A 13,552-nucleotide genomic window follows, 5' to 3' on the forward strand; every position below is an offset into this window, starting at 1 on the left:
TTGATCTCGGGTGTGCCTCTTCGGTATTTTATTCTACATCGGGCACACAGGTCGAGTGCTGTATGTGTATGCAGCCTGATTAAACAAGATCAAGTTCAATATAATAACAAACCATTCACTAAATGTGTGCAAACATAATTGTAATTTGACACGCATCATGTGAGTTACGCCAACAGCAGTATTATTCATTCATACTTGCTATATGTTGTCATCACCAATATTGATCTGTTCCCTCGATGCGCTGCAGGAAGCAAGGTCCAATTTTCGCCTTCTTCTGTCGGAGTCCTCACAGAAGATTAATCAACTTGCCAAAAAGCTGGGAAGCCATGTGGAAAAAGCACGGCCTTATTATGAGGCTAGGATGAAAGTGAAAGAGGTGAGATTAATTTACTTTCATGATAGACTTGGTATTGTCAGCCGAGTTCATATTCGTATATGAACTAGTTGATGAAAAAATGCTGGCACATTGGCTCTGCATGGAGTTTGCTTTATGAATTAGAAGTGAGAATTATGTTTTGCACTTGAGCTGTAGAGAGTACTGGATACCTGGACTCGTTGATGCAACATTATGGAAATAAAATGGCGTACAAGCAACGAGGACCAAAGAAAGACGGCACCACAACAAATTTTTTTTCTTCGTGCTTTTCCAAGTGCTTCTTTGGCATTTCAGATAAAAGTTGTCAATAATGTTATGCGCAATTACTTATACTTTGCTTCCATTAAAAAAAAAAAAAAAAGAGCAACAATATTGTTACTTGTTCATGTTTCGCAGTTTATGTTGTGACTAATAAAACAGTAATATACATGGAAACACCAAAAATGAGCACATTTTCTGTGCTAAAGAAGGAGTTAAGTAGAAACTCAAGACAGACCAAATCACTGACTCAGTCCCCAACAACGTGCAGGGTTGGCTCAGTAGCAGAAACATTGTTTTGCTGAACACACGGTTGTGGGTTCGATTACCGACTTTAATGGGTCAGAATGCAAAAAACATTTGTGTGCCAAGCGTTGGGAGGATGTTAAAGAGCCCTAGGTAGTCAAAGTTAATCTTGAGCCCTTCACTACAGGATCACTCATAGCATTTGCACTGCCTTGGGGCATTAAAACAATTAAAATCAATCATATTACCCAGTCCCGACACAGAGCATAAAGTGGCGCTCAACTGCAGCATAAAATGACATGCAGGAGAGTGCTGCTGAACCACGTCATGATTAGCCCCCGGGCAAAATCAGTGATTCAACAAGGTTCAACAACTGTAAGGTTTGGGTGACTCGGCCCTTGTGCCTCGCTGTTTGCTGTTCTGGTATGTGGTCATAATGCACTGATAGATTGACTTAACTATGTTCAGAGCACATGCGCAGCGACCTTGTCGGTGCTGAAGTGATGTTAGTCCTTGCTGCAATGTTTAGGGGGACGTCAAGGACAATGCCATTGTGGATTTCTTCTACTAATTTTAGGAGAATGTTGGGTGGTCACTCTCTTCAAGCACGCTCCTTTTGTAACATCCTTTTAATGTCACCCCCCCTGCCATTTGATCTCGAAGGCTAAGTGGGTGTGTCATGGTACAAACACAATGTGGATCTTACCATAGTTACCATTGTCTGCAAAAAACTACTCATACCAGCATGCTTTGTGGCAGGAGTGGCATAGTGGAACTCGTTGTGAAATCAGTCTATTCAGTTTGCCATGGGAACAGGGTCTATAGTGTAACTTGTTGTGGAATCAGTCGGTTCAGTTTTCCATGTGAATCGACCTTTCCATGGACAAGTGCTTCTGTTTGAGATAATGACTGAGGTTTTGAATGCATTCTGCAGCTGGAAGACTCAGCGCGCAAAGCTTCTCTGCGGCATGAACGGGCATCATTGGCTCATTGCACTGCCCGACAAATGGTGGCACTGGCGGAAGAAGGCCTGCGGCGTCAAGGTGCCCAGGGTTCTCTGGACCCTGTCTTTCAAGAAATGCTCAACCAGGCTACTGTACGGGTCAGTGTGTTGGCAGCTTCACTGCCCTTGCTTGTGGTTTGTATTAGGTTTTGGCTGTAACTGTGCAGCTATCAGCTATAGACATGGATGTATATGGCTGCGGGTTAATTATGATCACCAACCTGACGATGATTAACCCTTTACCTTTAGCAGAACGGAAAATTGGACTAGGTTGTATTGACTGAACACAGTGTACTGTAGCACGGTAGACACGACACAGTATGAAAGTAACATAGAGACGAACCCAGCATTAGCATAAAGATGCTAAGGAAACCAGTATGGGTTTCCTTTGTTTCATATTTTAGTGTGTAGGGCATGTAGGTATTAATCCTCTTATGCACAAACGAGCCTATACTAGAAACTACAACTCCACTTACAGTACCATATCTCTTTGAATATAAGGCGAGGTTTTTTCCCACAATTCTTAGCCCTGAAGTCACCCCCCCACCTTATATGCAAGGCTGATAGATTCACTTACTAGTATTTCTATTTGGCAGCAGGAACGGCACATTTTGGGCGATCCAGATTTTAGACGGCAGTACAAATTCTAGCAACTACAGTAAAACCTCGATAATTCGAAGGTCGTCGGACCACGAAAATTCTTCGAATTAAGCGGATTTTCGAATTAACCGAAATGCATAAAAAAAAGAAAACAAGCAAGAACTTGCCGCAAAAAGAAACCAGCTTTATTTTCCATGTCCGAGAAAGATTATTCGGAAGTAATCACTGATGCGGGATTACTTGGTGCGGTAGTTCGCCGCCCCTAGTGCCATGCTCTCCAGCTGGCTCACAGCACGTAGCATACAAATATCACCCGCACTGCACTCAACAAAGTTGCGAACGATGTTCACGGAATCGATAACTGCCGCGAAAGCGGGCGTGGGGTTGTTTGACTTCAAAAATTTGGACTTGATGGATATACCGGACTTCAAAAATGCACCGTCAGGGTTCCCATTGAGTTCATGCATTTTCGCACCCAATTTTTCGGATGAATTGAGACCCCAAAGGTCGATTTCCCGGACTAAAAATCACTCTTTCCGAGCCATACTACCCAATCTTGGAGGCCGCCATGTTGGATTTTGCACTGGCTTGGATTCCAGTGGCTCGCTGTATAGCCTCCAAGATTGGAAGGCGCGCGCTATCAATAGAGAGCTCGCGCCATCCTCCTGTCTCGGAGGCCATGGCCGCTCTTCCTTGGCTGATAAAACGCTCCAGAGTACTGCACTTTGTCTTTTTCCTTTCTAGTATAGACCAGTGCCTCAAAAGTCCCTAAGCGATTACGTCCCTAGGCACCTAGGAGCTTCACGATTGCCATGACAACCCGTGTTAAGCGGAAGTCACATGACCCGCAGTGCCACGCCCCCGCTGTGCCTACTAGCATTTGTAAACACGCGAGCGGGTTCTCGCGCGCACCGTATCTTGAAAGCGATCTCCAGACGGCCCTGACCTATGCGCTGTGCTTTCGCCGCAGAAGCGATAGACCGCACGAATCTTCGCTCGCTGCTGCGGCGCGCTGACTCCACGCTTGTTAACTCGGCTAGTTTTTTTTTTTCTTTTTTTTTTATCTCTAAAGTTTCGGTTACTATTTTGAACGCGGCGTGTACATTGAGCAGGTGTCTCGGAGACCCATGTCTCAATGATCGGCGCTACCTCCTGTGCCTTCGTTAGAGCTAAGCGGTGCGAAGCTTATTTCTTGGATCTCCATGGTGAACTCCGTTGGCGGAGATCGCCAACGCGGTGACGTTCGTGTCGACTGTACACGGAGACAACGTCACTGCTGCGCAAGGAAGTCGATCCCCTCCAAGCGTAGTATGAGGCAGGGCATTACTAGAGTTTTTTTTTTTTTTTAAGCCACACTAATAATTTTCTTTGCCTAACGAGTTTTTCGGACTATTTTTCAGTCCCCACGAGCTCAGAAAATCGGTTGGTGACTGTACGGAGCGCCCTAACCTAACCGCCGCACATTGCTACCAGCCGGAAACTTCAAATTATCCGAATAGAGCCACGCGGGCCATTCAAATTATCCGGTTGAATTTGCATTGAGAATGACGGGACCGCTCAAATTCTTCGAATTAACCGAAATTTCGAATTAAGCGAGTTCGAATTATCGAGGTTTTACTGTATTAAGTCTTGGCAGGTGAGGCAGTACCATATTTTTGTGCGTATAACCCACACCGAGAATTAGATCATTTGAATAGTAAAGGTGGGGTGCGGGTTATACAGTCAAACTCATTTATAACAAACTTGATAGTTCCGCGAGCATTCATTGTTTTGCAGTAGTTCGTCATATGTGAATTCACCCTTCAAAACGCACAAAAATTAGCAGCACTAAAACAGGTATCGACAATTACAATTTGACACCACTTTGGTCACGCTTCAGAATTTTGCATGTACCCTCCTTTTACTGGGACCAGGTTTGAAGTGTTATTGTAACAGTACAGCGCTTTTGAAAATGTGCATTATATTGGATGCAATTTCAATAGGCAGGGTCATAAAATCGTAAATTCAGTGAAATGTGGCTGTATAACCAATAATGAATTAAATCTGTGATGGTTATAGATGGATTAGAATGTACGTGAATTTCGTCTTCAGGGGTGACTTCATGGCAGCGTGGCCTGCACAGCCGTAAAGCCATAAGGCGAAATTCGGGCTGCCATGAAGTCAATCCTCGTGGCAAAATATAACTCGCATAGATCATTTCGGGGAGTTCCGATTATGCGGTATTTCGGGCGATCGCCGCCGATTCTGAATAATCCATTGCCTACTCGATATTGCCTTATATTAGTGTACATACCGAAGTGCTTTTAAATGCATAAGCATTTCTATGGTTACCCAATGAGAAAACTGTCCGAGTATCCATTCGTCCTTTCTTCGCGTAAGACTATTGCTTTCAAGCTGTGAAAGAAGACAACGACGAACACACGAGCAGTGGCACGAGCGCGTCTCTGTCACCACGTGACGTGTGCAATCAAGCACGCACTAGGCACACCTTTAGTAAGCCAGAACTGTGGAGCAGCCGTGGCTTCAGATCGGACCATTATCAGTGCACCTGGCGCCGCCACCTGCAGTAGTTTGCTTGCGTCATCAGTTCACATTGCGCCGCCTTCCGCAGCAGTTCGTGTTGTTGCAGCACTGTTGCAATTACCGTAATGGCGCCAAGACGACCGCAGCCGCTGAGCAGCGCTAGGATTACCAGCAGTGTTGAGTGTGAGCACTTAACACCACGTCGTTACTACGAAATGCTTACGCATCATTCGGATAACTCCCTACGTAATTTTTTTCTTCGGTCTCAAAACTGCACCTTCACTTTATAATCGTGACTGCCTTGTAATCGAATAAATACGGTTGATTACATTGCTACTTTTTGACAAAAAAAATACACTGTGTTTCAGTTACGCTTTCTTGTGATTCTTGTGGTGAGAAAGAGCTACTTGGAAAATACACTTTTACTTGAGTGCATTTGAATAGACAACAAGGGCTCCTGATTACAACATTTTCACTCATAAATCATTGTTGGGGGTCAGTGAAGCTCAGTGACCACTGAAATCAAATGGTGGCACTGCCATCCACTTTTTTAAGTTAAAGTGGAGTTTTGAGTGCAAGAATGTTCTAGAATATAAAGGTAAGCATTACATTCTTAATTGATGTCACTTGTGGGTATGTCACTTTCAGTGTGGGTTTATTGGATAAGCCAGCAGTGAAGGATGTCCATCGCTTCAATTAAGCACTGTTCTGGGCATTACGCCTCGCAAAAGTAAAGGTATTCTCAAAAAGTAATTGATTGTAAAGAAAGCTATATGTTCATAGCAGCTATGTAAAAATACCCAAAATTCATGCATACCACGTAGCATGTGTCACTGTTACCTTAGGAATCATGTACCAAAATCCACTATTTTGTATCTTTCCCTATAGTTGGAGGTGAGGCAACTTGCCACAGTGTTAAAAAGTCGGACAGACAAATACACCTTGCTGCTTGGAGTTATGAAAAATGAAAATATGTTTATGGCTATTAATGTGCGTCTAATAGTTGCTGAGTCAATATATGGAAGGCAAAAAAAAAAAAAACTGTAATGAAGCTAACTACAGTGCAACAAGCGATAGAATAGAAAATAATAACTAGGGGTAGCATTATGAGATAAGATGATGTCATTATAGCTTAGAACAAATTTGGGTCACATTAAGGCCATATTAAGAGGAGTGCAGTTGGGCAGGCCATGCAGTGTGTGCAACAGATAACCAATGGTCTGTTAAAGCAACAGATTGGGTAACAAGGTTAGAGAAATAGATTCAAGATGGAATTGGGGCATGAAATAGCAAGTTTGTAAGAGATACAAAAGGAGTGTGCTGGTCTTGGCTGGTTGGTACATCATTAGGACGGGAACAAACAGCGCTAGGACAGGACGAGGTTAGTAGACAGACAAGGCGCTGTGTGTCTACTCACTTCGTCCCGTCCTAGCGCTGTTTGTTTCCATCCTAAAGAGATACAAGGTATCGAAACATCATTTTGATAAACGAAAGTGTGTAATGTTGCCCATGACTAACACTCGTGCAGCTGTCGAGACATCATTATCATCACGTCACAGGCGTCACATTCTAAGTATGCTACCACATATTTAGTTTGAAGTAAATCATGGTCACTGACTAAGTCTGAAGAAAAATTGACGTTTCAGAACCCCGTACAGGTTCCTATTTAACTAAGTGTGACAAGCTAACATTGTTACTTAAGTGTGGAACTCATGACATAATGAGCTTACGTAAACGGTAGCTAGTGTTGACTGAATAATCAGTGATTGCAGCAGCTGCTGGGAAGATACATTCTTTTCCTTCACTACGATAGTAGCGTTGTCCCAGTGCGCATAAGGTAATGAGTATGCGTTTATGCATGCTCATTACATCATGTGTTGCGTACTTAAGTAACAACATTAGCTTGTCTTACTCAGTGAACAAGGAACCCATACCCGGTTCCAAAATGTAGATTTTTCTTCAGACTTCGTCAGTGACCATGATTCACTTCAACCTATGCCTGACGAGACAAACTTTCGTTGTACCCTAGACTATGCATATTTAAAGGTTTACTCATGCTAAGTTCTGGCTTAGCTTTTTCTCTTCTTCTTCCCTCACATTTCACGTGCCTTCCTTCTTCACAGATACTTTCCTTTTTCTCATTCTTCTTCTTCCTTCTTGAGAGAGTGACGTGGAGGAAGACGAAAGGCAGGGGTGTCAATTAGAGCAGGAAGTCTGGTTCGCTACCCAAAATTGGGAGACCGAGGAGGGGGACAATCTTGTTTTTTTGCCGACCTGCATCTTCGCCTTCTTCTCACAAGATGCGAACCATGTTCCCATTGTTACTTCTAACAAAGATGTGTGGTGGTCTTGTTGGTGCAGGTGAACGAGGCCGAGCGTGAGCGGGTGGTGAGCCGGGCCGAGCAGGGGCGACTATGGCACGCCTGCAAAGGCCAGCAGCAAACAGTGCTTGATCTGCACCAGGCTCTCAAAAAGTCAATCGTCAAGGCCAGGTGAGGTTTCTGGACTGCTTTTTCTTTTTCACTGCATAGCGAGCTGAGAAGAAAATTATTCGGTTACTGCCTGCTAGTGCATCACAAATTGTTCTCTGGCTGTAGCAAAAAGCCGCTCTGGAGACTGCCTTAAAGGGGCCTTGCAGTACTTATTAAACATGGCAGATAAACCTCCTTAGCTACTGGACAATGCTCGCATTAATGCCGGTGCAAAGTATTATTTCATTCTATGCAGCAGGGAGCATACAGCTTCACTCAAAAGATTGACCCCCCCCCCCCCATCCCCCCTCCTTTCCTACGGCTGCTTGAAATGCTCACCACTTTTCATGCTTTCTGTGATTCACCGATAAGAACAGTAGCTATTGGCTGGATATCTATAGACATTGCAACAAAGTAGGGCCCCCAGCTGTGCTTATATTGTGGCGTGATGAACTAATCTTGTAGGTCTTGCCAATATTGTAGCACAATGGAGCAATCTTGGATATCATGCCAGTTCCAGGGTTCTGTGCAATGATGGCTGTACGTTAGCTCAGCAACCCAGATTCAGGCATAGTTAGGGTGATGAAAAGGAGGAGAAAGTCACAATGTATGGCAGAGGCAGCATTTGATTTGCAACAACTCCACTCTAACGAGGCGCATTCTAGCATTTAAAAAAAGAAAAGAATACTTGGGAGGTGACATATTTTGTACCATACATATATGTACACCTTTCGTAAAAGGTATTGCAAGGCCCCTTTAATATCATGCGTCACTTCCGATTTGGAAGATTTCTTGGGCTCTCTTTATGCTGACATCATCCAATGTGGGTACATGCATACAATAGGCAGGCATGGTTTCGTTATTTTAAACTGTGCTCTGTTAAGAGTACACACATAGTACTATCAATATCATTGGTTAAGCTGTATTTCCCTGTCAATTTTATGAAAGAATGACATTCTATTCAGTTTCATACTTGGGTAATATTGTCAGCCATGGTGATCATGCGAGTATTTGTGTAAGCAGTTAATAGAGAGATTACACTGGTGTCATATCTCGTAGCATCAAGTGTTATTATTTAGTAAAAGGAGTAATGCTACTATACATTTCGGCAACATTTTTGTCCATGAAGTTGAAGCTATAAGGGCAGGGCTTCTGTGCTTATAGACACCGTCAAGTAGTCCAGGCATGTTTGGCATTGTCTTTTCTGAACTTGCATATCTTGTTTACTTTCACAAAGGCAGCCATAGTTAAGTCAGTGCAAATATTGCACACCACCTGCTTCGTCTGTTTTGGCAGCCATTGGGTGCCAAGGTTTGTCATAAGTCTCAGAAGTGAGCAGGCCAGCACTAGACAGAAAGCGGCCGGTGCCATTTCACTTGTGATGGATGTATAAGACATCTGAAAATCTGTTATGTGCCAAACACACAAGATCGAACAAACAATCTTGCAGCTTTACAGTGTAGCCGCTGCGAAAGGAAGAGCTAGAAAGAATGAGTTCTTTGTTGCAAATAGGCTACCAAGATCAGTTTAAATTTACCTTTTGTTTTTGTGTATTAAAGTGCACTTAAATAAGGAAAATGAGAACAAGCTGCAGTAACTGGTTGCTGTATTTAGTGTACCGGTTACCATAAAGATAGATTTGTCACATTGTTCTTTGTCTATAAATGACTATAGTAGCAGAATAACTTGATGTTGCCCTTTGACTTTAGCCAGAATTTTTCCCTATCAATTGAATAGTATTATTGGCACCTTACATTGAGCATGGTGTACAAACTGTAATCACGTAGATCATGTCAAGACCACCCTGTGGCGTTGATGGGTTGTGAGAGACAGGTAATGCACTACACAAAAGTAGAAGCGCTGCTAAGTGCGAGTTCAAAATGTGACCACAGTTTGCTACTTTTCAAGGAAAAATATTGCACCAAAAGCTATAGTTTAGAAAATGCAGTTTTGGAAGAAAAACTACAAGGTTACTAAGTACTCTTTCTTTTGGAGAAGGCATGGAAAAAAAAGAAAGAGGTAAGACGTGACCCTCTTGAGGTGATGTTGACTTTTTTTGCTTGTGCATTCAAGCTGGGGTAGAATGATGAAGGCCAAAAGTTGGTGAAATAAAGAAACTGGTCTATATAAGCATGCTTTCTTGCAAACTTTAAAGGACTGTAGCTACTATTTCAACGGCAAGCAGGTCCATTCATCGTAGTAGGCTCTATGAGATATAGACAACAAGCAATGCTCCGACCACACAGTGAATTATTTAGATGTATCAATATTGTGAACATTTCGAAAGCAATAGCTGCCTCATTTTCCAGCTTTCATTGACCATGTTTGGTGGGGATGAATGAAAGTTTTTGTTCCAGCTGCACAGGAAAAAAAATAAATCCTAGAAAAAAAGAAAGTCTACATTCTGGTGTGGCCAGATAAGGTCACAGTCACTTTGGGTGACTTGGAACTCATAGCATGCTGGAATACTGTGTTAGGTAAAAACAACTACGGCTTTATTACCATGGTTGCCATGACAACCAAACAACAAGATATCCCCTCTGTTCCCCCTTTTATTTTTATCATGTAAACTTGCAGCTTGTAGCACTTATGTCAGTGAGGTTTTCTCCTAAAGATATCTTGCTTCATGGTTGCTACAGGATTTTAGCTTGTTGCCACATTAACGTCCAGCCACACACAATCATGCTAAGGTGTTCGGTATGTGCAGTGAAGGGTCACATACGAGCTAAATAATTTGCAATGTTGGTGGAATAGTGCACTTGCCCACTGCATGCTATGAGGTCATTCCTCACACAGATGCCACTGATGACTTGAAATGTTGTATCAAATATATATACACACTACTGCTTGCTTTCTTTCTTTTTTTTTAAATTAAGGAATGCTCTATAGGTTTGGCAATTGTCATTTTTTGTTTCTCCCCCTCCCTGTCCTGCCCCTTCGACCTCTTAGTCTGTCAGCACGCAGAAGTTTGCTGCAACTTAACAATTTAGCAAACCAGCATGAACTTCAGTTGCTGTGAGTACCTCAGCCTTACATATTTTATATACATAAGCGTCTCCTTTGTCCCACTTTTTTGTTGTCAAGTCCTGTTACGTTTTGAGAAGCCTTTTGCATCCTAGATAACCGTTGTTGGTTACCTTGTAAGACTTGCTACCCTGCTTGTTTTGTGTAACCTAAGCATGCTTATCTCCTTGTTAGAAAGTTTCCTTTTGTCCTTGGCCTGATTATTGCTTGCTCTAATTAACACGCTGGCTAACAGGGAATCGAACACATGTGCTAAGTGTGCAGCAGGGCTAAACACTGGATTTAGGTTTTTCAGCAGAACCTACAACTTTAGTGGCCTTCTTAGATACAGCATTGAAGGTTGCTCTCACTATCACAAATACCTATATTTCTTCAAAGTGCTTCGAAGTATATAGGTCACGGTCATGATTTGCAGCAGCTGCTAAAGTTTTTCAAATGCCTGTTGTCGATACCTAGACACTGCATGTATAGCGCCAACAGCGCCACCTCTATGCCCTCTTGTGCAGTAATCTTGGGTGGTGGTTGTATTTGGTAAAGTGTTATTGGCAGCACCTTTTATAACCTGCATTTTTATGACCTGCCAGAAATTGACGGCAGTGGAAAGACCAGAAAATGGGTTTGCTTCTTGACCGTCAGTGTTATTGTATTGTAGCACCTTGTGTGATATAATAGTAGAGAGTTTTAACAACCTGTCAGTATGCATATTATCGTTCATGGAATATTAAAGAGACATACCTTATTTTTCTATATTCCAGCATGCACTTTCTTTAAAACAAAATACTACTTTAAAAAATGACATGCACATTAGATTCAAATACGAAATCCAAACTGCAATAGTGACAAGATATTGACATTGGCATGAAAAAGTTTCTGCTATCCAATCCACATGTCGCTGCAGAGGGTACTATGCTCGTGGAGGAAGGAAAAAAGACCATGAGGGAGCGTCACATGAGAATATTGAAGCCTAGTCGCTACTCTAGACATTGTAAAAATCAGCCAGGTTGTTGAATTTACCGTTTTGTCATCTCTGATTGGCTCAAAAATTGGAGTATGCTTAAGCTTCGCTCTTTAAGAGTGGAACGTAATAGCGTTATCGGGCCCCATTCGCATCGCATCTTTGTTTATGAGTAGGCGTCACCGCACCACACAACGTGGGAAAGCCAGCTTACAAGGACCAAGCTTACTCTGATCCCCTTAAAGTCGGCTTCACTTTTAAACACAAATGCATTGCTGGGATGACATTTTTAACAGGGGCAATATAAGCTGTCTTATATCAAAAATGTTAACACCCTAGGACCTTTTTTTATTATTTTATTAATTGCTTGCTATTGCCCTGAGGCGTGCGCGTGTCCAAAATTTGGAGGACGCTTTAGCATTCAAATATCCCTGAATGCTTGTCAGGCTTCCTGACAACTTTCCGGCAGTTTTCTTTTTTCTGCACCTTCGTCTCTGCGCGCCGCTATCGTATTACGTTGCCAGGGGGGGTGAACGCCATCTGGGTGGGGTTTTCGCAAGTAACATACTCAAGGACGCCGCTGTTGTTATGGTAGAAATACTGGAAAAGGGGTTTGAGTTTCCTCCTAACAGACTTATGTTTTCTTGTACATTCAAATTACAATCCGACACTACCATGTCTAGGTTGTAGTTAAGTCGTACTTTACGATATTTTTTACGGACTTTATTTTGAGAAATTAAATTTTTGTTCACTAACGCCTTGCACCACGCGGAGGGCCTGTGTGGTCACGGTGGTTCTGGATGAATTTCTCCACTACGGACACTGATGCTTACGCCGGTGCCGACACCGGATTTTCTGCGACACGGGGCCCTTAACACTCTCGCGTTAAAATTGTGTGCTGGTTACAATTGAGTGTATGTTACAGTCGTGGTAAATACAGTATAGATGGGTGCCGCAGTGCTGGTGGCAACATCGTGTTGTGGGAAGTTCAACCAGAGGACACAACTATTACTGCAATGATCAACTGGGTTCCACTGAGCTGCTAATGCGAAGATTTCACTGGGAAAACGAAGCTTCATAATGATGTGGTGGCTACTTTTTTGTTTCTTTCCTTCTACATGCCCATGAGTGGTCCCAAGTGGTCACATGTGCATGTGCCAGAAGGGGCATGGACATATAGAGCCTTGGCAGCACATCTTGTGCTGGGCTGAAATGCTTTTCTGTTTTGGTGCACTCAGTTTGCCTTTTTGTGGTCACAAAGAGTTTCTACATGAATCTCCTTGCGTGCGATGTGTGCACGGTTTAACTATTTGAAAACAAATATCAGATGTGTATAGCAGATGTGATCAGCACATGTGTATGTGAGCACAAAAGAAAGGCTTGTTTCAGCACAGCGCTACAGCTATTAAAACCAGGGTTGCTAGGCTTGCCTACTATGTGCTAAATTGGCTACTTTTGGAACATCGTAAATGTGTAATTATTGGCCTCTCAACATTTGGCTACTTTATGACTTCTTTAGACATCAAAATTATGTACGATAATATTGCCAGTGATACTGTAATGATTACTAGACCTCAAGTTCTCATGACTGCTACGTCAACAACCACACTCGAAAGAATAATTTAAGCTTTCTTACCTATATTAATTAGCATTAAGTGTGGTGTAATTGTGCTGATTATTTGGTTGCAACTTGGCTGTTTTCCTTGGTACCTTTCTCATTGGTAATTTAGGCTGGCCATCTTTTTGTACTACTTTCAGGGATTTTACGGCTTTGTTTTGTGTCAGGTAATTAGCCACCCTGAACACATTCACGTGGCATTTTTTTCCTCCACATATGTGGCGGTACCACATCTGATGAAAAAAGTTTAATTTCCATGCAGACATTCAGCACTATATCTAAGTGTAGGGAAAACAAAAGCATTTATTATGCTTTAATCAAGGCTGTTGATGTACTCACCATTGAAAAGCTCTGCCACTCAGTAGGCAGTGTCTGAATGTCTTATCCATGGTTTGAGCCATGCATGCAACAGTACTTAGGAAACATTGCTTCTGTGTGACTTGAAAGGGCAGATGTTGCAAAATGGTGCAGATTTAGC

General features: G+C 42.6%; 1 protein-coding gene across 4 annotated transcripts in view; it reads left to right on the plus strand.

Annotated features, from left to right (window-relative positions):
* The window catches only part of LOC119455850 (SH3 domain-binding protein 5-like), a 40,892-nt gene that overhangs the window by 1,009 nt on the left and 26,331 nt on the right, over positions 1-13,552 (plus strand). For 2 of the 4 annotated variants that reach the window (XR_007467538.1, XM_037717361.2), the window contains exons 3-6: positions 248-376; positions 1,815-1,982; positions 7,368-7,498; positions 10,427-10,492. Coding sequence is in view for 3 of the 4 variants with exons in the window: in XM_037717361.2 (XP_037573289.1) it covers positions 248-376; positions 1,815-1,982; positions 7,368-7,498; positions 10,427-10,492 (494 nt within the window). In the remaining variant the exon portion in view is untranslated. The remainder of the gene's footprint in view (positions 1-247; positions 377-1,814; positions 1,983-7,367; positions 7,499-10,426; positions 10,493-13,552) is intronic. The other 2 variants (XM_049669362.1, XM_037717362.2) reach the window with 2 other exon arrangements.

The sequence above is a fragment of the Dermacentor silvarum genome, chromosome 6 (assembly GCF_013339745.2).
Source record: "Dermacentor silvarum isolate Dsil-2018 chromosome 6, BIME_Dsil_1.4, whole genome shotgun sequence".
In the NCBI taxonomy this organism is placed as follows: domain Eukaryota; kingdom Metazoa; phylum Arthropoda; class Arachnida; order Ixodida; family Ixodidae; genus Dermacentor; species Dermacentor silvarum.